The sequence below is a fragment of the Lissotriton helveticus genome, chromosome 12 (genome assembly GCF_964261635.1).
Source record: "Lissotriton helveticus chromosome 12, aLisHel1.1, whole genome shotgun sequence".
Lineage (NCBI taxonomy): Eukaryota > Metazoa > Chordata > Amphibia > Caudata > Salamandridae > Lissotriton > Lissotriton helveticus.
The window spans coordinates 30,606,734-30,632,469 of NC_136073.1; the positions used below are offsets into that span (position 1 = coordinate 30,606,734).

The 25,736-nt window shown below is 57.3% G+C and overlaps 1 protein-coding gene and 1 pseudogene across 4 annotated transcripts in view; both read right to left on the minus strand.

The window, feature by feature from the left end:
• Positions 1–275: 275 nt before the first annotated feature.
• The window catches only part of SENP3 (SUMO specific peptidase 3), a 134,678-nt gene continuing 109,217 nt past the window's right edge, over positions 276–25,736 (minus strand). For all 4 annotated transcript variants that reach the window (XM_078670511.1, XM_078670513.1, XM_078670514.1 and 1 more), the window contains exons 10-11: positions 3,266–3,316; positions 276–873 (exon numbers count right to left, since the gene is read on the minus strand). In XM_078670511.1, coding sequence (XP_078526637.1) covers positions 763–873; positions 3,266–3,316 — 162 coding nt within the window. In that variant the 3' untranslated portion in view covers positions 276–762. The remainder of the gene's footprint in view (positions 874–3,265; positions 3,317–25,736) is intronic.
• LOC144799264 (protein Churchill pseudogene) lies at positions 22,727–23,268 on the minus strand (annotated as a pseudogene).

Below are 25,736 nucleotides of genomic sequence, written 5' to 3' on the forward strand. Positions count from 1 at the left end.
GAGAAGATCACACAAGGTAACAAATAAAGCAGCAAATGAGAGTAACAAAGTCAACCAATGTTAAGTAAAGGGTGAGCTCTAAGCCAACTGTAAGCTGACAATAGATCTTTTTGCCTACAGACACTTGCGCAATCTGATTGGAAAAACCTAAAAGTGCAGCAATAAGTATTCAAATGAAAGAGGGAGATTCTCTTGAATTAAAGGTGTCATTTATGACTTCACATTTCCTTAAAATCCCTCTGTATTGCCCCCAACTACAAAAACAGGCTCAAAAGTGGTAACAAAGTTCAACTTTTATTAAGTTTCACCACCTATCAGCCAACATTTGCTTTTTCTCTTCATCTCGACAAAAAAAACTACAGAATTGCGTCCTCAAGTCAGTAACATTTAAATATGCAAAAATATGGTGACCAAGAAAATAAATGTAAAAAAAAAAAAAAAAAAGAAATTAACCGCGAGGTCCCAATATTAAGTTAGAACGTACTATCACAGACGGATTTTTTTTTCGTTTTTGTTTTCTCGAAGACAGCTTTCATTTTTTGTTTTTTAGTCACCCCCCCTAACACCCCCCGCCCCCCCCCCCCCCCATGACAGTTCCATCAAAATTGTCGGGGCTTCCTCAAATGGCCCCCTGCCCCTTCACATAAAGTCTCGGCAAGCAGGTGCTTTGGCCCCTGGTTCAAATGAGTCTTGCAGCAGGGCTCCTTGTGCCTCAGTGTATGTGGTACTGAGAGGGTCGGTCCCCCCCCTCTCCTGCTCTCCTCACACAGTCAGCTTACAGTGGCACAGCTCTTTGTAGATCTGACGTCTCAGTTTTGGCATGTCTTGCTGTGTGAAGGTAAAAGGCTGACCAAGGGCCAAATGCTTGCAGTACTGTGGGGATGACAAAAAAAACAAAACATCAAATTGTGCACTAGGCGTTCAATGATAAAAGCTACATGTCCTAAATATTTACAAGCACAAGTGACATTGAGTAATGTGTGGTTTCCTCTTTTTACAGGAGTGTAGGGGAGTGGGCAAATCTAAGAAATCAGAAGCCAGGGTGTGTACATTGAACAGCTAGGGGCCCAAGCCTTCCACAACATACCCAGCAGAACTCCTGGCCTTTAACATGGTGGAACGCCTACTCAAGAGTGATGTCCCCTAGTCGTCTGGGAACAACTTGTACTTTGACATCCACCTGTGCCACATGTACAAGTGTAAAGTTTAATATTGGAGCATTTTCCTTCCCAGAGAGGCCTAGAGTGGATAGCGGCTCAGAGTTAGGGCTCACTGGTAAGCGCCAGGACACCCAAGGGTAACAGTGCGCTCTACAAACTCTATTAACATAACAGAGTTAGGGCTCACTGGTAATTCAGTGCAGACTGGTCAAAAATAGAGGCCAGAAAATCTTGAAAGAAGAAAATCTTAAGGAAATCCAGGTAATGTGACCACCACAAGTGTTTGATTTTCATGTTTTGTGTACTGCCACCTATTTCCAATGCGTGACTGACATGTAGAGAAGAAACCCGTCAACGATGATACAAAAGCAGTTGATTGCTCCTACGTAGAGAACAATGCAGCCAAGTGAAGAAACAATATCTGGACACAGCTGCAGAAGGTCTGCAGCACGATCCACCCCACCCAATGATATTTGGGAAGTCGGAAGAGATGCCAGTGCTTCTCACAGATGACGTAGAAGAAGCAGAGGGGCATACAGTGCAAAGGGGCTAAACAAGATAAAGTAAAGTCTGAAAAGCCGTCTGGTCATGGATTATAGCAATTCCTTACAATGGGGTGTCTTGCTGCTTGAAGGCAGTATAGTGAATCCTACATGCCACACAAAGACACCTAGAACATTCTAATAAAATGGAACCAAGGCAATAGTCTATGATGCATCTAATGAACGATTATCAACTTCGACGTTTTTTCATGGACTTAAACGACCGTGCAGTCCTCTGGTCCTTCGGTGAGGTTGTCCTCCTCCCCACTGGAGAGGCCCAAGTCTCCGAGCGATGGAGGTGGCCCCTGCCCCTGCATAGTGTAGTTCGCCCTTCTCTGCCTCTCTTACTTTGGGGGTCTTGAGTGTGAACGCCGAGCAAGCGTTGTATCTTCGCTGTTGTGGTCGAGCGGCAGGCAGAGGTTGCCCACTCGATGCTGGTCCTTCTGGACGTATTTGTGGTGGCAATTGGTGCAAAACTTGAAGGGGGTTTTGTCCATTCCTGTGCTCAGGGGAGCCCCCTGTGTGCACATTTTCGTGTGAACGTCGAGTTCTCTTGAAAATTTCTTCCCTTTAGTAGCCCTCGCTAACTGGTTTTTAGTCGGGTGCGATAACCTTCGATTTCATAGATTTTTCCGTCGATTCCTTTCCCAAAACTCTGGAACTACTCAACAATCCAGACCAAATGGTGGAAAAAATTATCTGAAGATGGCAAACAAAGGTGGGAACTTCTGGAGGAAGCACGTTGACGTCACGAACAACAAATTGTGGTATGTCGACACCCACCTGGGCCACGGAAAAAAATAAAATAGACTACAATTCTGGACCCAGCCACTAGATGGTGGAATAATGCACAGTATAGTGAATCCAAAAAGATTCTTGCTGCAAAACCTGCTGCAGTGTGCGACTTTTACAGAGTAGCTACTTTGTTGCCCTTATTCCCCTGTGCCCATCGACGGTTGCACATGGGGGTATATCCTAGAGAGCTTCCTGAACCAGATGGCAGAAAGGAAACAATCTAATAATGCAGACTATGCCCATGCCATTTAAAAAAAGAGGTGGAGCTTTCTTCGAAGAAAACACATCCTGACCCAACAGTAGATGGCAGAAGTACACAGCCACACATGCCTCGAAAACACACTTTGTCATGCAAAAATATATCCCAAAATCCTTTGGGATATCACATGTGTCTGAAGATAAGGGTACAGGTTATATTGCAAAAACCAGGAAAAAAATCATCATTTAAGAAAAAAAAGTAACAAATTTAGGTGGATAATCAAAGAAAACATTTTCCATGACTGCATTAACTTTAATCTGCAAGTCCAAAATTTACCAACTGCATGTTGCTTTAAAAAAATATATATATTCTTACAACACGGCTGAGAACAAAAGAAACTTCCGCTTAGCCATTCTTCACTGAGGTCTGCCAGCCCCCATGCTGGACTCCACATTGATGCACCCTCAACCCAGAGTCTCATCTGGTCTCTCCAGCCTCCACAATGTTTAGTCACCCGATGACCCCACCTCACCCAGGAAAACTAAGCCGAGCTGTGCCCAGACACTCACCTGCAGTACAAAGGCCCCACAATCACTGTCGTTATTCTGTCTTGCTACGTTCTGTGGACAAACAGAAAAACAGATCAGTCTAGAGTAGGAACCAAAGTGGAAAACAAAATATTTATGGAACAGACCGGTCATCAACTCATCAAGTAAACTGTATGACACCTATCTAGAATGTGTGAATGAATCTTGTGCTGCTGCCTGCATGGTGACTGATAAAGGGTTGCTCTTCTATAGTAAGTCCTACATCTATGTAAGGTGTGTGTAAGAAACCGACTCTATATATACTTCACCAAAATTAGGTATGGTGTGTATACAGTCCAAGTGTCCCCAGATGTTAAATGGCCATACATAGACAAGTAACATGTTTGCATACTTGAGCTCGTTTTTTCTCTTCTCCAACAGGTATTCACCACGTATCCCTGTAGTTCTCACTACAAATACTACACAGGTATACTGTTGGTTGTTTCGTTCCTAATATTCTGTTATTCATTTTGTTTTGTGATAGTTTTCACTCACTTAGTTCTGCAGTAGTATCAACTAGGTCCCGAAGAAAGCCATGATCAATTCTTGATCAAGATTGGCTGAAACCAAATTCTTGATCAAGATTGGCTGTAGACCTTCCCAACATTCTTCACCAGCTCGCTCGTACATTCATTCAGTCCGCACTCTTACTGCTTTTAACTCTTGACACCTCAGGATACTTAATACATTCATTTTTAGGTTTTGCCTAGCGAAGGCTACGCTTGCGCAGTCTCGCTGGGAGAAAACTGATGTTTTAGAGAGTGGGGCATGAACCTGCCCCTCTTCTCCATTGGCTGGCTTCCTAAACGGAGGCCAGCCATTGGAGGAGAGGAGCATCACTCCGTTCAAGCCCCGTCTTTTTGGGATTGAGGGGTGTTTGTTTTTTACTCTCTTTTCTTTCTCTCTTCCCATTGGCTGGAATTTGACCTTCCAGCCAATGGGAAGAGGAGAGAACGAAAAACACGCCCTCAATCCCAAAATGAGGCTGCGTTTCTCCGAGGCATTTCTGCCTCGCCTCGGAGAAACGTGGTCGTGTGGAGCCCGTGTGGGCCCTGATGGCGTCGTGGTGTGGTGAGCGAGGGCAAGGGAGGGACTCAATTTCAGGTAATTCTGTTCATATTTTAATCCAACTCCCAGAATGGGTTTAAAAGACCCTACTACAAATATGACCCTGGGAAGTGGGCTAAAAAGCTCGGACCGCCTGAGGATGGCAAGTAAACTTCAGCTAATTCTGTTTTTATTTGTATCCAACAGGACATTGCATTCTGAGAGTTGTAGTTGCACCACAACTCCCAGAATGGGCTACAAATCCGACCCTGGGAAGTGGGCTAAAAAGCCCGGACCGGCTGAGGGTGGCAAGTAAAAATGGCGCCGGGCTAGCGCTAATGTGTCCCATTAATGGTGGAAGGCGCTACACGAGTGATATCTTAACTCTGGGCTGCTTGGCAGCGAGAGCCCCGAGCAGGAATCTGCGAGGGGAACCAAAGATCAGCGCCGGGATTACATGGCTTGTCAGACACATAGCGCATGAGATGTGAAACTCGAAGCACCTCTCGCTAATGGGAAGCGTCTGCAGGGCCAGGGAGGCCGCCAGGGACGCATTCATCGCGTCACCGGGAAGAAAACCCAGAGTAAAATAAACCCAACCCTTCCCTTCGCTGTTTGCAGTTGGAGGAATTTCACAGGGGGGGGGGGGGGGGGATTTATGCGGGGGGGGGGGGGGGTAGCGGGTGTCTAAACATTTCCAGAGGGTGTCTGTAGGTTTCGGCTTTCCAAGCGGAGGGCGTGGCCTGGTGACCCGGGGAGGAAAGTGGGGACTTATTGAGCGGGAGGGGGTGGCACTGAGATGGGCGAGTGCAGGGTGTGGGACACGCTCTGCAGGGTTGGGGGGAGTTATTGACTGTAGTGTTGAGCGACTGGGGTGGGGGGGGGGGCATGGTTTAAATGCAAGATAGAATGATGTCAAGTGTGACCAGAAACGCCTAAATGGTGCTTTTGCAACGTCAAAGAGTGCATTTTTATGTCCCCTACAAGCCCGCCCCCAGACCACATCAAATTCAGATTTATTTGATACATTGTGTAAAGGACAGTTCGGCGGTGTACATCTTGTGAAGAACAGCTACAATAAAGCGCTTACAAATGTACGTTTTGAAGTGCTGCACGTCTGTTTCTAAGCGCTGTCTCCCTAGTGCAGGATGTCCAGCACGTGTCTCAGAGGGCTGCATTAAGCCAGATTTTTACATTAGATAATTGTGCAAACAATGGCCACACATTTTATATTTTATATAGTGAATGGTTAAAACCAATGGGTCATGAGCCCGTGGATCACACCATTCCATTGTTTTGAGGTCATCAGGCTGTGGATTACTTAATCCCATAAATTCCATAATGGCCAGAGCTGCTAACTTTGGAGCTTGGGGGGGGGGCTGTGTGTGTGTGTGTGTGGTGGGGGCTGTGTGTGTGTGTGTGTGTGTGGTGGGGGCTGTGTGTGTGGTGGGGGCTGTGTGTGTGGGGGGGGCTGTGTGTGTGTGTGGGGGGGCTGTGTGTGTGGGGGGCTGTGTGTGTGTGGGGCTGTGTGTGGGGGGCTGTGTGTGTGGGGGGCTGTGTGTGTGGGGGGCTGTGTGTGTGGGGGGCTGTGTGTGTGTGGGGCTGTGTGTGTGTGGGGCTGTGTGTGTGGGGGGCTGTGTGTGTGTGGGGCTGTGTGTGTGGGGGGCTGTGTGTGTGGGGGGCTGTGTGGCTGTGTGGGGGGGCTGTGTGTGTGGGGGGCTGTGTGGCTGTGTGGGGGGGCTGTGTGTGGGGGCTGTGAGTGTGGGGGCTGTGTGTGGCTGTGTGTGTGTGGGGGGGCTGTGTGTGTGGGGGAGCTGTGGGGGGTGTGTGTGTGGGGGAGCTGTGGGGGGTGTGTGTGTGAGGGGGAGCTGTGTGTGTGTGGAGGGGGAGCTGTGTGTGTGTGAGGGGGAGCTGTGTGTGTGTGAGGGGGAGCTGTGTGTGTGTGAGGGGGAGCTGTGTGTGTGTGAGGGGGAGCTGTGTGTGTGTGAGGGGGAGCTGTGTGTGTGTGAGGGGGAGCTGTGTGTGTGTGAGGGGGAGCTGTGTGTGTGTGAGGGGGAGCTGTGTGTGTGTGAGGGGGAGCTGTGTGTGTGTGAGGGGGAGCTGTGTGTGTGTGAGGGGGAGCTGTGTGTGTGTGAGGGGGAGCTGTGTGTGTGTGAGGGGGAGCTGTGTGTGTGAGGGGGAGCTGTGTGTGTGAGGGGGAGCTGTGTGTGAGGGGGAGCTGTGTGTGTGAGGGGGAGCTGTGTGTGTGGGGGGAGCTGTGTGGGGGGGAGCTGTGTGGGGGGGAGCTGTGTGGGGGAGCTGTGTGTGGGGGGGAGGTCTGTGTGTGTGGGGGGGTGGCTGTGTGTGGGGGGCTGTGTGTGGGGGGGAGCTGTGTGTGGGGGGGGGAGCTGTGTGTGGGGGGGGAGCTGTGTGTGTGGGGGGGAGCTGTGTGTGGGGGGGGAGCTGTGTGTGGGGGGGAGCTGTGTGTGGGGGGGAGCTGTGTGTGGGGGGGGAGCTGTGTGTGGGGGGGGAGCTGTGTGTGGGGGGGGAGCTGTGTGTGGGGGGGCTGTGTGTGGGGGGGCTGTGTGTGGGGGGGCTGTGTGTGGGGGGAGCTGTGTGTGGGGGGGAGCTGTGTGTGGGGGGGAGCTGTGTGTGGGGGGGAGCTGTGTGTGGGGGGGAGCTGTGTGTGGGGGGGAGCTGTGTGTGGGGGGGAGCTGTGTGTGGGGGGGAGCTGTGTGTGGGGGGGAGCTGTGTGTGGGGGGGAGCTGTGTGTGGGGGGGAGCTGTGTGTGGGGGGGAGCTGTGTGTGGGGGGGGGCTGTGTGTGGGGGGGGGCTGTGTGTGGGGGGGGGCTGTGTGTGGGGGGGGCTGTGTGTGGGGGGGCTGTGTGTGGGGGGGCTGTGTGTGGGGGGGCTGTGTGTGGGGGGCTGTGTGTGGGGGGGGCTGTGTGTGTGGCTGTGTGTGTGGGGGGCTGTGTGTGTGGGGGGCTGTGTGTGTGGGGGGCTGTGTGTGTGGGGGGCTGTGTGTGTGGGGGGCTGTGTGTGTGGGGGGCTGTGTGTGTGGGGGGCTGTGTGTGTGGGGGGCTGTGTGTGTGGGGGGCTGTGTGTGTGGGGGGCTGTGTGTGGGGGGGCTGTGTGTGGGGGGGCTGTGTGTGGGGGGCTGTGTGTGGGGGGCTGTGTGTGGGGGGCTGTGTGGCTGTGTGTGGGGGGCTGTGAGAGTGGGGGCTGTGTGTGGCTGTGTGTGTGTGGGGGGGCTGTGTGTGTGGGGGGGGAGCTGTGTGTGGGGGGAGCTGTGTGGGGGGAGCTGTGTGTGGGGGGGAGCTGTGTGTGTGTGTGTGGGGGGTCTGTGTGTGTGGGGGGGTGGCTGTGTGTGGGGGGCTGTGTGTGTGGGGGCTGTGTGTGTGGGGGGCTGTGTGTGTGGGGGGCTGTGTGTGTGGGGCTGTGTGTGTGGGGGGCTGTGTGTCTGGGGCTGTGTGTGTGGGGGGCTGTGTGTGTGGGGGGCTGCGTGTGTGGGGGGCTGCGTGTGTGGGGGGCCGTGTGTGTGTGAGGGGGGCCGTGTGTGTGTGAGGGGGAGCCGTGTGTGTGTGTGAGGGGGAGCTGTGTGTGTGTGAGGGGGAGCTGTGTGTGTGAGGGGGAGCTGTGTGTGTGAGGGGGAGCTGTGTGTGTGAGGGGGAGCTGTGTGTGTGAGGGGGAGCTGTGTGTGTGAGGGGGAGCGGTGTGTGTGAGGGGGAGCTGTGTGTGTGAGGGGGAGCTGTGTGTGTGAGGGGGAGCTGTGTGTGTGAGGGGGAGCTGTGTGTGGGGGGAGCTGTGTGTGGGGGGAGCTGTGTGTGGGGGGAGCTGTGTGTGGGGGGGAGCTGTGTGTGGGGGGGAGCTGTGTGTGGGGGGGAGCTGTGTGGGGGGGAGCTGTGTGGGGGGGAGCTGTGTGTGGGGGGCTGTGTGTGGGGGGCTGTGTGTGGGGGGCTGTGTGTGGGGGGCTGTGTGGCTGTGTGGGGGGGCTGTGTGGGGGGCTGTGTGGCTGTGTGGGGGGCTGTGTGGGGGGCTGTGTGGCTGTGTGGGGGGCTGTGTCTGGTGGGGCTGTGTGTGTCTGGTGGGGCTGTGTGTGTCTGGGGGGGCTGTGTGTGTCTGGGGGGGCTGTGTGTGTCTGGGGGGGCTGTGTGTGTCTGGGGGGGCTGTGTGTGTCTGGGGGGGCTGTGTGTGTCTGGGGGGGCTGTGTGTGTGGGGGGCTGTGTGTGTGTGGGGGGCTGTGTGTGTGTGGGGGGCTGTGTGTGTGTGGGGGGCTGTGTGTGTGGGGGGCTGTGTGTGTGTGGGGGGCTGTGTGTGTGTGGGGGGCTGTGTGTGTGTGTGGGGGGCTGTGTGAGTGTGGGGGGCTGTGTGAGTGTGGGGGCTGTGTGAGTGGGGGGCTGTGTGTGGCTGTGTGTGTGTGTGGGGGGGCTGTGTGTGTGAGGGGGAGCTGTGTGTGTGTGTGAGGGGGAGCTGTGTGTGTGTGAGGGGGAGCTGTGTGTGTGTGAGGGGGAGCTGTGTGTGTGTGAGGGGGAGCCGTGTGTTGGGGGGAGCTGTGTGTTGGGGGAGCTGTGTGTTGGGGGAGCTGTGTGTTGGGGGAGCTGTGTGTGTGGGGGAGCTGTGTGTGTGGGGGAGCTGTGTGTGTGGGGGGGCTGTGTGTGTGGGGGGGCTGTGTGTGTGGGGGGGCTGTGTGTGGGGGGGCTGTGTGTGGGGGGGCTGTGTGTGGGGGGGGCTGTGTGTGGGGGGGCTGTGTGTGTGGGGGCTGTGTGTGGGGGGGCTGTGTGTGGGGGGGGCTGTGTGTGGGGGGGGCTGTGTGGGGGGGCTGTGTGGGGGGGCTGTGTGTGGGGGGGCTGTGTGTGGGGGAGGCTGTGTGCAGGGGGAGGCTGTGTGCAGGGGGAGGCTGTGTGCGGGGGGAGGCTGTGTGCGGGGGGAGGCTGTGTGCGGGGGGAGGCTGTGTGCGGGGGGAGGCTGTGTGCGGGGGGAGGCTGTGTGCGGGGGGAGGCTGTGTGCGGGGGGAGGCTGTGTGCGGGGGGAGGCTGTGTGCGGGGGGGGAGCTGTGTGCGGGGGAGGCTGTGTGCGGGGGGGGCTGTGTGCGGGGGGGGAGCTGTGTGCGGGGGGGGAGCTGTGTGCGGGGGGGGAGCTGTGTGCGGGGGGGGAGCTGTGTGCGGGGGGGAGCTGTGTGCGGGGGGGAGCTGTGTGCGGGGGGGAGCTGTGTGCGGGGGGGAGCTGTGTGCGGGGGGGAGCTGTGTGCGGGGGGGAGCTGTGTGCGGGGGGGAGCTGTGTGCGGGGGGGAGCTGTGTGCGGGGGGGAGCTGTGTGCGGGGGGGAGCTGTGTGCGGGGGGGAGCTGTGTGCGGGGGGGAGCTGTGTGCGGGGGGGAGCTGTGTGCGGGGGGGAGCTGTGTGCGGGGGGGAGCTGTGTGCGGGGGGGAGCTGTGTGCGGGGTGGGGCTGTGTGCGGGGTGGGGCTGTGTGGGGGGCTGTGTGCGGGGTGGGGCTGTGTGCGGTGGGGGGCTGTGTGCGGTGGGGGGCTGTGTGCGGTGGGGGGCTGTGTGTGTGGGGGGCTGTGTGTGTGGGGGGCTGTGTGTGTGGGGGGCTGTGTGTGTGGGGGGCTGTGTGTGTGGGGGGCTGAGTGTGTGGGGGGCTGAGTGTGTGGGGGGCTGAGTGTGTGGGGGGCTGAGTGTGTGGGGGGCTGTGTGTGTGGGGGGCTGTGTGTGTGGGGGGCTGTGTGTGTGTGGGGCTGTGTGGCTGTGTGGGGGGGCTGTGTGTGGGGGGCTGTGTGTGTGGGGGGCTGTGTGGCTGTGTGGGGGGCTGTGTGTGGGGGGCTGTGAGGGGGGCTGTGTGGCTGTGTGTGGGGGGCTGTGAGAGTGTGGGGGCTGTGAGTGTGGGGGCTGTGTGTGGCTGTGTGTATGTGGGGGGGCTGTGTGTGTGGGGGAGCTGTGGGGGGTGTGTGTGTGTGGGGGAGCTGTGGGGGGTGTGTGTGTGTGGGGGAGCTGTGGGGGGGTGTGTGTGAGGGGGAGCTGTGTGTGTGTGAGGGGGAGCTGTGTGTGGGTGTGTGTGAGGGGGAGCTGTGTGTGAGGGGGAGCTGTGTGTGTGTGTGTGAGGGGGAGCTGTGTGTGAGGGGGAGCTGTGTGTGTGAGGGGGAGCTGTGTGTGTGAGGGGGAGCTGTGTGTGTGTGAGGGGGAGCTGTGTGTGTGTGAGGGGGAGCTGTGTGTGTGTGAGGGGGAGCTGTGTGTGTGTGAGGGGGAGCTGTGTGTGTGTGAGGGGGAGCTGTGTGTGTGTGAGGGGGAGCTGTGTGTGTGTGAGGGGGAGCTGTGTGTGTGTGAGGGGGAGCTGTGTGTGTGTGAGGGGGAGCTGTGTGTGTGTGAGGGGGAGCTGTGTGTGTGTGAGGGGGAGCTGTGTGTGTGAGGGGGAGCTGTGTGTGTGAGGGGGAGCTGTGTGTGTGAGGGGGAGCTGTGTGTGTGAGGGGGAGCTGTGTGTGTGAGGGGGAGCTGTGTGTGTGAGGGGGAGCTGTGTGTGTGAGGGGGAGCTGTGTGTGTGAGGGGGAGCTGTGTGTGTGAGGGGGAGCTGTGTGTGGGGGGGAGCTGTGTGTGTGGGGGGGAGCTGTGTGTGTGGGGGGGAGCTGTGTGTGTGGGGGGGAGCTGTGTGTGTGGGGGGGAGCTGTGTGTGTGGGGGGAGCTGTGTGTGTGGGGGGGAGCTGTGTGTGGGGGGAGCTGTGTGTGGGGGGAGCTGTGTGTGGTGGGGAGCTGTGTGTGGTGGGGAGCTGTGTGTGGGGGGAGCTGTGTGTGGGGGGAGCTGTGTGTGGTGGGGAGCTGTGTGTGGGGAGCTGTGTGGGGGGAGCTGTGTGGGGGGGAGCTGTGTGTGGGGGAGCTGTGTGTGGGGGGGAGCTGTGTGTGGGGGGAGCTGTGTGTGGGGGGAGCTGTGTGTGGGGGGGAGCTGTGTGTGGGAGGGAGCTGTGTGTGGGGGGGAGCTGTGTGTGGGGGGAGCTGTGTGTGGGGGGGAGCTGTGTGGGGGGGAGCTGTGTGTGGGGGGGGAGCTGTGTGTGTGTGTGGGGGGTCTGTGTGTGGGGGGGGGCTGTGTGTGGGGGAGCTGTGTGTGGGGGGGAGCTGTGTGGGGGGGGAGCTGTGTGTGGGGGGGGAGCTGTGTGTGGGGGGGGAGCTGTGTGTGGGGGGGGAGCTGTGTGTGGGGGGGGAGCTGTGTGTGGGGGGGAGCTGTGTGTGGGGGGGAGCTGTGTGTGGGGGGGAGCTGTGTGTGGGGGGGAGCTGTGTGTGGGGGGAGCTGTGTGTGGGGGGGAGCTGTGTGTGGGGGGGGGCTGTGTGTGGGGGGGGAGCTGTGTGTGGGGGGGAACTGTGTGTGGGGGGAGCTGTGTGTGGGGGGGAGCTGTGTGTGGGGGGGAGCTGTGTGGGGGGGGAGCTGTGTGTGGGGGGGGAGCTGTGTGTGGGGGGGCTGTGTGGGGGGGGCTGTGTGTGGGGGGGCTGTGTGGGGGGGGAGCTGTGTGTGGGGGGGGCTGTGTGTGGGGGGGGCTGTGTGTGGGGGGGGCTGTGTGTGTGTGGGGCTGTGTGTGGGGGGGGCTGTGTGTGTGTGGGGCTGTGTGTGTGTGGGGCTGTGTGTGTGGGGGGCTGTGTGTGTGGGGGGCTGTGTGTGTGTGGGGGCTGTGTGTGTGGGGGCTGTGTGTGGGGGCTGTGTGTGGGGGCTGTGTGTGTGGGGGGCTGTGTGTGTGGGGGGCTGTGTGTGGGGGGCTGTGTGTGTGGGGGGCTGTGTGGCTGTGTGGGGGGGCTGTGTGTGGGGGGCTGTGAGGGGGGCTGTGTGGCTGTGTGTGGGGGGCTGTGAGTGTGGGGGGCTGTGAGTGTGGGGGCTGTGTGTGTGGGGGGGCTGTGTGTGTGGGGGGAGCTGTGTGTGGGGGGGGAGCTGTGTGTGGGGGGGGAGCTGTGTGTGGGGGGGGGAGCTGTGTGTGGGGGGGAGCTGTGTGTGGGGGGGAGCTGTGTGTGTGAGGGGGAGCTGTGTGTGTGAGGGGGAGCTGTGTGTGTGAGGGGGAGCTGTGTGTGTGAGGGGGAGCTGTGTGTGTGAGGGGGAGCTGTGTGTGTGAGGGGGAGCTGTGTGTGTGAGGGGGAGCTGTGTGTGTGAGGGGGAGCTGTGTGTGTGAGGGGGAGCTGTGTGTGTGAGGGGGAGCTGTGTGTGTGAGGGGGAGCTGTGTGTGTGAGGGGGAGCTGTGTGTGTGAGGGGGAGCTGTGTGTGTGAGGGGGAGCTGTGTGTGTGAGGGGGAGCTGTGTGTGTGAGGGGGAGCTGTGTGTGTGAGGGGGAGCTGTGTGTGTGAGGAGCTGTGTGTGGGGGGGAGCTGTATGTGGGGGGGAGCTGTATGTGGGGGGAGCTGTGTGTGGGGGGAGCTGTGTGTGGGGGGGAGCTGTGTGTGGGGGGGAGCTGTGTGTGGGCGGGAGCTGTGTGTGGGCGGGAGCTGTGTGTGGGGGGGAGCTGTGTGTGGGGGGGAGCTGTGTGTGGGGGGGAGCTGTGTGTGGGGGGGAGCTGTGTGTGGGGGGGAGCTGTGTGTGGGGGGGAGCTGTGTGTGGGGGGGAGCTGTGTGTGGGGGGGAGCTGTGTGTGGGGGGGAGCTGTGTGTGGGGGGGAGCTGTGTGTGGGGGGGCTGTGTGTGGGGGGGGCTGTGTGTGGGGGGGGGCTGTGTGTGGGGGGCTGTGTGTGGGGGGGCTGTGTGTGGGGGGAGCTGTGTGTGGGGGGAGCTGTGTGTGGGGGGGAGCTGTGTGTGGGGGGGAGCTGTGTGTGGGGGGGAGCTGTGTGTGGGGGGAGCTGTGTGTGGGGGGAGCTGTGTGTGGGGGGGGAGCTGTGTGTGGGGGGGAGCTGTGTGTGGGGGGGAGCTGTGTGTGGGGGGGAGCTGTGTGTGGGGGGGAGCTGTGTGTGGGGGGGAGCTGTGTGTGGGGGGGGCTGTGTGTGTGCGGGGGGCTGTGTGTGTGCGGGGGGCTGTGTGTGTGGGGGGGGCTGTGTGTGTGGGGTGTGGGGGGCTGTGTGTGTGGGGGCTGTGTGTGTGGGGGGCTGTGTGTGTGGGGGGCTGTGTGTGTGGGGGGCTGTGTGTGTGGGGGACTGTGTGTGGGGGGGGCTGTGTGCGGGGGGGGCTGTGTGCGGGGGGGGCTGTGTGCGGGGGGGCTGTGTGCGGGGGGGCTGTGTGCGGGGGGGCTGTGTGCGGGGGGGCTGTGTGCGGGGGGCTGTGTGCGGGGGGCTGTGTGCGGGGGGGCTGTGTGCGGGGGGGCTGTGTGCGGGGGGAGGCTGTGTGTGTGTGGGGGGAGCTGTGTGTGTGGGGGGAGCTGTGTGTGTACGTGTGGCTGTGTGTGGGGGGGCTGTGTGGCTGTGTGTGGGGGGGCTGTGTGGCTGTGTGTGGGGGGGCTGTGTGTGGGGGGGGCTGTGTGTGTGGGGGGCTGTGTGTGGGGGGCTGTGTGTGGGGGGCTGTGTGTGGGGGGCTGTGTGTGGGGGGCTGTGTGTGGGGGGCTGTGTGTGTGTGGGTGGCTGTGTGTGTGGGGGGGCTGTGAGTGGCTGTGTGGGGGCTGTGAGTGGCTGTGTGTGGGGGGCTGTGTGTGGGGGGGCTGTGTGTGTGGGGGGGCTGTGTGTGGGGGGCTGTGTGTGGGGGCTGTGTGTGGGGGGGCTGTGTGTGTGGGGGGCTGTGTGGGGGGCTGTGTGTGTGGGGGGGGCTGTGTGTGTGGGGGCTGTGAGTGGCTGTGTGTGGGGGGCTGTGTGTGGGGCTGTGTGTAGGGGGGCGGTGTGGGGCTGTGTGTAGGGGGGGCTGTGTGTAGGGGGGGCTGTGTGTGGGGGGGGCTGTGTGTGGGGGGCTCTGTGTGTGGGGGGCTCTGTGTGTGGGGGGCTCTGTGTGTGGGGGGCTCTGTGTGTGGGGGGCTCTGTGTGTGGGGGGCTCTGTGTGTGGGGGGCTCTGTGTGTGGGGGGCTCTGTGTGTGGGGGGCTCTGTGTGTGGGGGGCTCTGTGTGTGGGGGGCTCTGTGTGTGGGGGGCTCTGTGTGTGGGGGGCTCTGTGTGTGGGGGGCTCTGTGTGTGGGGGGCTCTGTGTGTGGGGGGCTCTGTGTGTGGGGGCTCTGTGTGTGGGGGCTCTGTGTGTGTATGTGTGGGGGGCTGTGTGGGGGGGCTGTGTGTGTGTGGGGGGGCTCTGTGTGTGTGGGGGGCTCTGTGTGTGTGGGGGGGCTGTGTGTGTGTGGGGGCTGTGTGTGGGGGGCTGTGTGTGGGGGGGCTGTGTGTGGGGGGGGCTGTGTGTGGGGGGGGCTGTGTGCGGGGGGGCTGTGTGCGGGGAGGCTGTGTGCAGGGGGAGGCTGTGTGCAGGGGGAGGCTGTGTGCGGGGGGAGGCTGTGTGCGGGGGGAGGCTGTGTGCGGGGGGAGGCTGTGTGCGGGGGGAGGCTGTGTGCGGGGGGAGGCTGTGTGCGGGGGGAGGCTGTGTGCGGGGGGAGGCTGTGTGCGGGGGGAGGCTGTGTGCGGGGGGAGGCTGTGTGCGGGGGGAGGCTGTGTGCGGGGGGAGGCTGTGTGCGGGGGAGGCTGTGTGCGGGGGAGGCTGTGTGCGGGGGAGGCTGTGTGCGGGGGAGGCTGTGTGCGGGGGGGCTGTGTGCGTGGGGGGCTGTGTGTGCGGGGGGGCTGTGTGTGCGGGGGGGCTGTGTGTGCGGGGGGGCTGTGTGTGCGGGGGGGCTGTGTGTGCGGGGGGGCTGTGTGTGCGGGGGGGCTGTGTGTGCGGGGGGGCTGTGTGTGCGGGGGGGCTGTGTGTGCGGGGGGGCTGTGTGTGCGGGGGGGCTGTGTGTGCGGGGGGCTGTGTGTGCGGGGGGGCTGTGTGTGCGGGGGGGCTGTGTGTGCGGGGGGGCTGTGTGTGTGGGGGGCTGTGTGTGTGGGGGGCTGTGTGTGTGGGGGGCTGTGTGTGTGGGGGGCTGTGTGTGTGGGGGGCTGTGTGTGTGGGGGCTGTGTGGGGGGGACTGTGTGGGGGGGACTGTGTGTGGGGGGCTGTGTGCGGGGGGGGCTGTGTGCGGGGGGGGCTGTGTGCGGGGGGGGCTGTGTGCGGGGGGGGCTGTGTGCGGGGGGGCTGTGTGCGGGGGGGCTGTGTGCAGGGGGGCTGTGTGCAGGGGGGCTGTGTGCGGGGGGAGGCTGTGTGTGTGTGGGGGGGAGCTGTGTGTGTGGGGGGGAGCTGTGTGTGTACGTGTGGCTGTGTGTGTGGGGGGCTGTGTGTGTAGGGGCTGTGTGTGGGGGGGCTGTGTGTGGGGGGGCTGTGTGTGGGGGGGCTGTGTGTGGGGGGGCTGTGTGTGGGGGGCTGTGTGTGGGGGGCTGTGTGTGGCTGTGTGTGGGGGGCTGTGTGTGTGGGGGGCTGTGTGTGTGGGGGGCTGTGTGTGTGAGGGGCTGTGTATGGGGGGCTGTGTGTGTGGGGGGCTGTGTGTGGGGCTGTGTGTGTGTGGGTGGCTGAGTGTGTGGGGGGGGCTGTGTGTGTGGGGGGGCTGTGTGTGGGGGGCTGTGAGTGGCTGTGTGGGGGGCTGTGTGTGGGGGGCTGTGTGTGGGGGGGCTGTGTGTGGGGCTGTGTGTGTGTGGGGGGGCTGTGTGTGGGGGGCTGTGTGTGGGGGGCTGTGTGTGGGGGGCTGTGTGTGGGGGGCTGTGTGTGGGGGGCTGTGTGTGGGGGGCTGTGTGTGGGGGGCTGTGTGTGGGGGCTGTGTGTGTGGGGGGGCTGTGTGTGAGGGGGGGCTGTGTGTGAGGGGCTGTGTGTGTGGGGGGGCTGTGTGGGGGGCTGTGTGTGTGGGGGGGGCTGTGTGTGTGGGGGGCTGTGAGTGGCTGTGTGTGGGGGCTGTGTGTGGGGGGCTGTGTGTGGGGGGCTGTGTGTGGGGCTGTGTGTGTGTGGGTGGCTGTGTGTGTGGGGGGGCTGTGTGTGGGGGGCTGTGAGTGGCTGTGTGTGGGGGGCTGTGTGTGTGGGGGGCTGTGAGTGGCTGTGTGTGGGGGCTGTGTGTGGGGGGGCTGTGTGTGTGGGGGGCTGTGTGTGGGGGGCTGTGTGTGGGGCTGTGTGTGTGGGTGGCTGTGTGTGTGGGGGGGGCTGTGTGTGGGGGGCTGTGAGTGGCTGTGTGTGGGGGGCTGTGTGTGGGGGGCTGTGTGTGGGGGGGCTGTGTGTGGGGCTGTGTGTGTGTGGGGGGGCTGTGTGTGGGGGGCTGTGTGTGGGGGGGCTGTGTGTGGGGGGGCTGTGTGTGGGGGGGCTGTGTGTGGGGGGCTGTGTGTGGGGGGCTGTGTGTGGGGGGCTGTGTGTGGGGGGCTGTGTGTGTGGGGGGGCTGTGTGGGGGGCTGTGTGTGTGTGGGGGGCTGTGTGTGGGGGGCTGTGTGTGGGGGGGCTGTGTGTGGGGGGCTGTGTGTGGGGGGCTGTGTGTGGGGGGGCTGTGTGTGGGGGGGCTGTGTGTGGGGGGGCTGTGTGTGGGGGGGGCTCTGTGTGTGTGGGGGGGCTCTGTGTGTGTATGTGTGGGGGGCTGTGTGTGTGGGGGGGCTGTGTGTGTGGGGGGCTGTGTGTGGGGGGGCTGTGTGGCTCTCTGCGTGGCTCTCTGCGTCTGTGTGGCTCTCTGCGTCTGTGTGGCTTTTTTTGCAGAGTTTTATATAGCGCGAACTAGACCCGAACCGAATCAGGTATCAGAGCGCTTTACATAGCACCAGTTACGTTACATGAGGACACACTCATTTTAGGCACGGGGAGATTAAGTGATTTGCCCAGAATCACAGGAGGTTTCACACTCTCTGCGTCTGTGTGGCTCTCTGTGTCTGGCTCTCTGTGTGTGTGTCTGGCTCTCTGTGTGTGTGTCTGGCTCTCTGTGTGTGTGTCTGGCTCTCTGTGTGTGTGTGTCTGGCTCTCTGTGTGTGTGTGTGTCTGGCTCTCTGTGTGTGTGTGTCTGGCTCTGTGTGTGTGTGTGTGTGGCTCTCTGTGTGTGTGTGTGTGGCTCTCTGTGTGTGTGTGTGGCTGTGTGTGTGTGGCTCCCGGTGTGTGGCTGTGTGTGTGCTAATGCATAGGTCTCGCATTTGCGAGAGATTAAGCTATTGACATTGTAAATGACAATGCCATTTATCGGTTTTCAAAACCAACACACAAATAAAAATGTTGTCATTTACAATGCCAATAGCTCTAACTTGGGCAAAGGCGAGACCATTGCATTGTAAATGCTTGTTCTCCTGGTAGTCAATTTTAACTCACTTTTTCCTACACTGCACCACATTTTCACCACACGGTTTCATGCTCCATTGATCTTAGGAGATCTAGACCACGGATCATACTAAAATATCAGTGAGCTCCTCCTTTACACTAGCAAGGAGTTGTAGCTCCTTGGCTGCACCCGGTTGCAGCCAAGAGCAGAGCTCAAATGATGAAGCATGCCACCTCGGTGGGTGATGGGATTCTGTCCTCTTAAATAGGACTTCTCCCAATCTTTGGTTTCCTGTTGATTTGCGCTGTTTACTTGTCAGTTTATATATAATTCTTCTAGGGACCCGCAGATTCTATGTTATTGATAACGTTGGATAGAACCTTCCTCTCTTTTTGTGGTAGAATGGTCGAGCAATAAGGCTGTATAAGAGGACAGTGTTAAGCATTTGATGTACACCCTCAGTCAGATGAATTCACACACTAGAGAACTGAACTATAGGCCAATTGTTTTTGTATAAAAATATACAATTTATTTTCAGAACCAAGCAAACCTGGCACAGGTAAGCATTAAAAACTTTTCAGTAATACGTTACTGGATATAGAACAGTTTGAAAATGCAATAGAAATTGTACTTTGTTTGATTTACAGGGCAGCAGTAGTATGCAACACTTAGCAAATACAGTCCATTGAAATGAATAGGCTTTTGCAGTAAATTGCAGGTAAGTTACTTTTCAAGTTACTTTTCTAACTAAAGGCTGGATACCTAGATTCAGCACTGGGACATTTCCTGCAAACAGGTAACACGCTTTGGTTATTTGTGCAATTTTTATGGTTTACATTTCTTTATTGAATTTGCAACACACAAATCCAACCATGTATGTTTAGCTGTCAACCCACTGATAATGTGGAACATACAACTTAATAGGGCGATTCAAGACCGCAAGCATAACAGCTGGCGAGTATCTGGCTAATGCCACACACATAAAATAAAATTTAACAAAAGGAAAGAGACTTCGGGCACCCCCCACCCATCCAACCCCACCCCCTCCCTGTGTTCCATGTACACTACCTAAGCTATGCAAAGCCATAGGTGGCTTTCCTAGTCAGTCCATCCGCTGTGTATCCGTGAGGCGCAGTAAGCAAAGGTATCAGGGATATGTGACCTCTTGGAATTCGGTGGCTAAGAGCAACAGAAAAGATTGCCACAGCTAAACATATTTGGATCCCTCCCCTGCCATGGTAAGTGTCGGCTTCTCCATGCTGAGAACATGCCACAGACCGTATAGCCAGCCTATGAAGGTTGGGGTAGTGGGGGTAAGCCAGTGTGCGAGTTTATTTTGTATCGCCGACCCTAGCGCAGTTGCCATCTGTCTGCCTCTGTGGGATCGTAGTGGGTAAGTCAGGCGATTGGGGAGATCTAGCAGGATATATGCTGGAAAGCGTGGAATTTCTGTCTCGAAATGTTTATCCACTTCGTCTATCACCTGAGTCCAGTAGGGTTTGACGCGTTCACACTCCCACAATAGGTGCACCAAAGTGCCTACCTGGCCGCAGCCTCGCCAACATGTCGCCTCCCGAGTGTGGTGCATTGCGTGCAGACGCTCCGGAGTATACCAGTATGTTACTACCATCATAAGAGTTTCAGTAAGCCCCATGTGGTATGCTGAGTGTCGGGCTCTATAGTATATCCCCTCCCACTCTGTGACCGAGTGTCCTGCCCAGTTCCCTCTCCCAACGCGCTTTGCCAGGTTGTACGTGTGAGCATATCTGGCCAGCATCTTGTATAAATCAGAGATGTGCTTTTTATCGGACACGCCTGTAATAAGCCACCGCTGGTAAGGGGAACGGCGCCTATCTGCCTCGGAGCGGACCTGATCCTGGAGCGCCCAGTGCTTCACTTGTAAATATCAAAGTCTCTCCATTTCAGGGAGCCCGTATTCCTGCTTAAATTGGGGATATGGGATGACCCCTTCTGCATCATACATATGATACAGGAATCTGCATCTGGCAGGCCTCCAACCTGCAAAGGCAACAGTGTCCATACCTGGGGTGAAGTCAGGGTTGTCCATCAATGGGGTGAGCGGAGATGGGAAGGTAGTGAATTTGTGTTTAATATTAGTAGTGTACCACACTTCAAGGGGGACCTGCGTAATATACGAGGCATATAAAGGGGGGGGTCTATGGGGCTTGCGTAAAAAGGAATTGCTTGCAAGGGTCTTGCCGCCACTGCCTGGTCTTGAAACAACCAGTGTTTCTCCGATTCCCAGCGACTCCACTCAACCAGCTGCCGCAGTTGAGCCGCCTGGAAGTAGATCCAGAGATCGGGGATTCGAAGTCCTCCCCCCTCAGGAGCGAGCGTCGCCAGTGTCCACCTCAATCGTGGCTTCCGACCGCTCCAGATGAAACTAGAAAGATCCGATTGCGTCTCCTCTGTCCAGCCTGTGAGCGGTTGGAGAGGAATGGTGTGAAAGAGATAGAGGATCTGGGGTATAATGGTCATTTTGACTGCAGCAATTTTGCCCAGCCATGAGAGAGGGTAATGTTTCCATTGACCAAGTTCCCGGCTGCTCTTCCGTCGTAGGAGTGCATAGTTGGAAATAACTACTGCCGGGAGAGAGGAAGCCAGCTGAATCCCCAGATACGGGATCGTGTCCGTCGCCCATTGAATGGGAAGCAGGCTTTGCAGATATTCTCAGGTGGGTTGTGACAGGGAGCGATCTAGGGCTAACGATTTATCTGTATTCACTTTAAATCCTGCAGCTTGTGCGAAGCTATCAAAGTCGGCGAGGCATGCCAGCAACGCACTCCTCGGGTTAGCAAGTGATATTAAAACATAGTCAGCGTAGAGGCTGATCGTATGTATATAGCCACCAAATTTGATCCAGATAATCGCTGGGTTTTGCAGCATCCTCTGAGCAAGGGGTTCCATATAGTTGGCAAAAAGAAGGGGTGACATAGGGCACCCCTGTCTCGTGCCTCTTTCGATGGAGAATCAGGAGGATGTGTAGCCGTTCACTCGGACCGTAGCTGTGGGGAACTTATAGCAGTTCAAGATGTATGTGCAAAATGTTTCTCCTAGCCCCATGCGTTCTAAAACCTGCTCTAAGTAAGGCCACTGGACTCGATCGAATGCCTTCTCGGCATCAATAGCGAGCATCATATACTCTTCCTGCAGACGTGTGGCTTTCTCGATGAGATGTAGGACACGTTGTGTTATCCGATGTTTGGCGCTCAGGAATAAATCCTGCTTGGTTCCGGGTCAATAAGACCGGGCATACGAGGAGCAAGACGGGCGGCAAGTATCCCTGTATACAGTTTAAGATCTATAATGAGGAGAGAAATAGGGCGATATGCTCCACACTTGGTCTTATTCTTCCCGGGCTTGGGGATTACCGGTATGGAGGCCTCCAGGAGATCTCTCTGAATCGCCCCAGGTTCGGCAAAGGAATTAAAAAGAGTGAGGTGAGGGGCGATTATGGCACAAAACTTCTTCTAAAAGATAGCAGAAAAGCCATTCGGTCCGGGGGCTTTTGCTGGCTTGAGACGAGATATGGCGGCGATGACCTCCTCCGTTTGAATGTTTGTCGAGGAGGTCAGCCTGGGCTTTAGTCAGAGCTGGCAGGGTGACTGAGTCAAAGAAGGTAGCTCCATCGGAGCTTTCTAACAGGGTACTGGCGTAAAGGGTAGCATAAAAATCATGTAACGCTTCATCTATGTCTCCATCTTCCGAGACGGATTTACCATCCTCTCAGCTGATCTCCCGGACCCCCAGCTTTTGTCGGGTTTCACGCAACCTGTAGGCGAGGAGGCGCCCGCACCTGTCACCCCCAGTATAGTAGGCAAAAACAACAGGTGATGGACAGAATGCAGAACATTGTCATACATTCACCCCAGTACAGAGATCTGGGCCTAAATCCATCGTTTTTTTGCACTCCACACCACCCCAGGTCAGACATGGCCATATGCAAATCAGCCTTGACCCTGTGCCTCATGGGAACAGTCTAGCCCGAACTGCCAAGCCATGTCTTTCCCGGACCGGAATCAAGCATCCAAGGACCGGTTTCTGGCTATCAGCCGCCATCAGCCTGGATAGCTTGACTCCAGTGGTGTGGAGAGCATGGGACTCCCGTCTGAGCATACCCATCCCACTCGGGGCGACAAAGGCAAAAACAACAGGTGATGGACAGAATGCAGAACAATGTCATACATTCACCCCAGTACAGAGATCTGGCCCTAAATCCATAGTTTGTTTGCACTCCACACCACCCCAGGTCAGACATGGCCATATGCAAATTAGCCTTGACCCGGTGCCTCATGGGAACAGTCCAGCCCGAACAGCATATGGCCATGTCTGACCTGGGGTGGTGTGGAGTGCTAAAAAACGATGGATTTAGGCCCATATCTCTGTACTGGGGTGAATGTATGACATTGTTCTGCATTCTGTCCATCAACTGTTGTTTTGCATGTGTCACTCCGAGTGGGATGGGTATGCTCAGATGTGAGTCCCATGCTCTCCACACCACTGGAGGCAAGCTATCCTGGCTGAAGACGGCTGATAGCCAGAAATCGGTCCTAGGATGCTTGATTCCGGTCCAGGAAAGACATGGCTTGGCAGTTCGGGCTGGACTGTTCCCATGAGGCACAGGGTCAAGGCTGATTTGCATATGGCCATGTCTGAACTGGGGTGGTGTGGAGTGCAAAAACATAATGGATTTAGGTCCAGATCTCTGTACTGGGGTGAATGTATGACATTGTTCTGCATTCTGTCCATCAACTGTTTTGCATTTGTCACCCCCAGTATAGTAAGCATGTCTCAATCGCAGCGCTGCAAATTCCGCTCTATCTTGATCAAGCGCCGCGAGTTGGTGGCACACGGCCTTAAACTGTCGCCACACCCGAGGGGCTTCCGTCCTCTGGTGCATCTGCTCCAGCTTCCTGGTGTGTTGCGCGAGTTTTTTTTTAAATGGACTAATTTCTTTATTTAATTATTTTAAAGATGAACAGAAAAGAGAAGAGTTAAAACGACTGCATCCATCTGTTTGTCAGCACTAGGTTTCATACAGCCGATGCAAAAAACCTTTATACAGTGTGGTTTGCGATCAATTGCCTGCAAGGCTATAAAACCTGAAATAGCACATTTTGTAAGCGAGCTTCGTGCACAGGACAGGTCAGCTCTGGTAAAACCAAGGAGCTCGAGATGAAAAAATGCTGATGGTCCACTTCTGCTTCTTAAGGGCACTCGTTTTACTTCTTTGCCAAATAAAGGCAGACCTGTTGGCTGGGCTAATTTATATATGTATGGGATTTGTATATGTAGAGAGTGTCGTTGAAAGAGTGCAACATTTGCACAGTTACCATGAAAAGGCAAAGGGCCACAAGTCAATATACAAGAGTAGTCAAGTACATAGAGTCTTTAAAACAGAGGCGCCATTTGTCAAGGGTCATCAGGGAGTACACTGATGGAGTCTTCGGCTTTGCCACACAGCATACACAGCATGGTGTACTCCTGGTAGTCGTCCACAACACTGAAGGTATATTCGTGGCTTGCGATGATATGACGACAATTTGTGCACTCATGGTCATAGGTAATTATCTCTTCTCCATCTTCTTCCATTGTTGATTTGTTTGTTATCAGCACAAAATCCCTTTTATTGCACTCTGCACAACATGCATAATTTAGCAGGAAAGATCCATTTTCCAAGCAGATGTTGCCCCGTTCGGGGTACTCCTTCGTCACGCAGTCTGTACACATTTCACCTGGTCCTCACTTCAGAGTTCTTGCTCAAAATATTATCGTTATTATTATTTAAGGTAGTTTAACGGAAAGGCAGTGTTGCGCGAGTTCTTCCCTTTTGAGCCTGTGCTCCACAATATCTGTGGCCGAAATGGCTATGAACTCTCCCCTGACAACTACTTTCAGTGCTGCCCACTGTGTTGCAAGTGTTGTGTCAGCATTATGTGAGAGGTAATCAGTGATGGAGCGCTGTATACGCTTAACTACTTCCTCTCGGTGCAGGAGAGTATCTCTGAGACGCCATACCCTGGAGGTCCGTGATATGGGTGGGAGGGTGAGAGTGGCAAGTGGCGAGTACTGGTGCGTGGTCTGAAAGGGAGGCAACTCCTATTTCAACTGCAAGCACGTGCATGGGTGCAGATACTAAAAAGTGGTCCAGCCTCCCGTAAGTCTTATGTGCGTTGGAGTAATAGGAGTACTCCCTTTCATGAGGGTGAAAGCTGCGCCACAGGTTGCATAACCCCAGGTTGTGCAGTTGGGCCAGCCCTTCTGCGGAGAGTGCGCCTGACTGATGAGTGCGCCGACTAGATCTATCCTTATGGTTACAAAAAAATTGGATATGTGCGATTTTTAAAGAAATTTTTTAGATTTCAAAACTCCACATTTGGAAACTTTTGGGAGAAATAGTGTCAATGTTATCCTATGAAGGGAAAACAGGTTAGCTGTTCTCAGGTAAGTAATCAACTGTGAAAGTTAAGGTTCTGGGGTTAGACTCAGGGGTCCCCCAGGGTCAGTGATGCACTGTTGTCGCACCCTCAGCGGCACTCGGGCGGCAGGGTGCAGAGTGTTGAGGCCCAATATTATCCAATGGGGGATAGGGGGCCTCTGGTTGGTGGCTGCGGGCAAGCAATCCACAGGATTGTGGAAGCAAAGCTCCTAGGGTTAAGGTCAGGGCAAATGGAGAAACAAAGTAGCACAAAAAGGTGCACCCTCAGCGGCCCTGGTTCGGCCGGGTGCAGAGTGCTGTTTCGGCGTTAGGCGCCCTGTTTTCTATGGAGAACCCCTGGTTTGCAAAAGCCCTGCAGGCAGGGAGACGAAGGACTTCTGGGTGCGACCACCACTTGGAGAGGTAAGTTGGGAACTTGAGGGTTGGCTAGGCACAGTCGGTTTGGGCACACAAGGCCGTGGGGCGTCGGGTACCTTTTGGGGTCGATCTTACCGGCTCCTGGTCACAGTTAGGGGGGAATTCTAGATTTAGCTGCAGGCATTGGCTGGAGGCTTGAGGTAGGTCAAGGGTCGCCGGATCTCAGGTCAGGATCGCCGGGGTGACCTCCTTGTGGTGTTTTTCCACTCTAGCTCTGGCCGGGTTCAGCGGGTGCAGAGTGGGCTGGATTCGCAGTGTCTGGCCTGAACCAGAAGCTGAAATTTAAACAAGTCCAGTGTTCACTGGAGATTCAGTCTTTGAAGTGAAGGCAGGCAGGTTCTCCGGGGTTTTTGAGGTTTCTGGCTCCAGGATGACCAGGATTTCGCAGGAGCAGGTTCGAGGGTAGACACTCACCCAAACCGTCATCTCATTGGTACTCTCCCGCCTGGATTTTTCTAATGCCATCTACCACGGCCTACCGCAATTTCTCATACAACGCCTTCAAGTTGTCCAGAACCAGGCGGCCCGCCTGATTCATGGTACCCCCGGATGGCAATCAGCTAAGCCTCTGCTTACGTCCCTTCAGTGGCTCCCAGTCGATCGAAGGGTCGCCTTCAAGGTGGCATGCCTCACCTTTAAAGCACTTCACTGCCCTGGTCCCGCTTTCTTAAAATCTCTCATTCACCCTCACCGTCCCATACGCAATCTTTGATCAGCTCATCGCGATCTGCTGATCATCCCCAAGAGCAAAACCAAGAGATTCGGCGGCCGCCGCTTCTCTTATCTGGCTCCCGTGCTCTGGAACCTCCTCCCTCTCCCCATCAAATCCTCCCTTTCCCTCCTGAATTTTAGGAAAATGCTGAAAACCCATCTATTCCCCACCTCTGGTTAGATCTCGCCATCTCTGCTCCCCCCTCATCTATTCTGTCTATCAGCGCCAGGAAGCTTCGGTGTCGGCGCGCTTTATAAAACGCACTTAACATACCATAACATAACATAACAGGCCTGTAGGGCTGGGGCCAACCCAGTGGGCGTCGTCCTCTTGTTAGCTCTGCACAGCTCTTCGGTCCTTATCTTTTGTCGTTTCTGGATATTAGGAAGCAAGTTTCAGGTGCCCCCTAAATACTAAATTTAGGGGCGTTACAGGTAGGTAAAGGGCAGGGACCAATGTGTTCCTTCCCTGGGGTGGGTACACCCCTATTCTGCAACTCCTCAGTGGGAGGGGGGCAGGAGCCTGTCCCTGGTTGGCTGGGTCCCCCATCCTTAAGATGGCGGGGACTCGAGGTTGTGCTTCACCTCGCCTCCCCCACCTGAGGGGTGGAGTTGACACAGGTGGGCACCCCTCTCTTCCTCACTTGTTTTTCCTGCTGGTTCTCCCACCCAAAGTGAGGGGTAGAACCAGTGGGGACCAGTT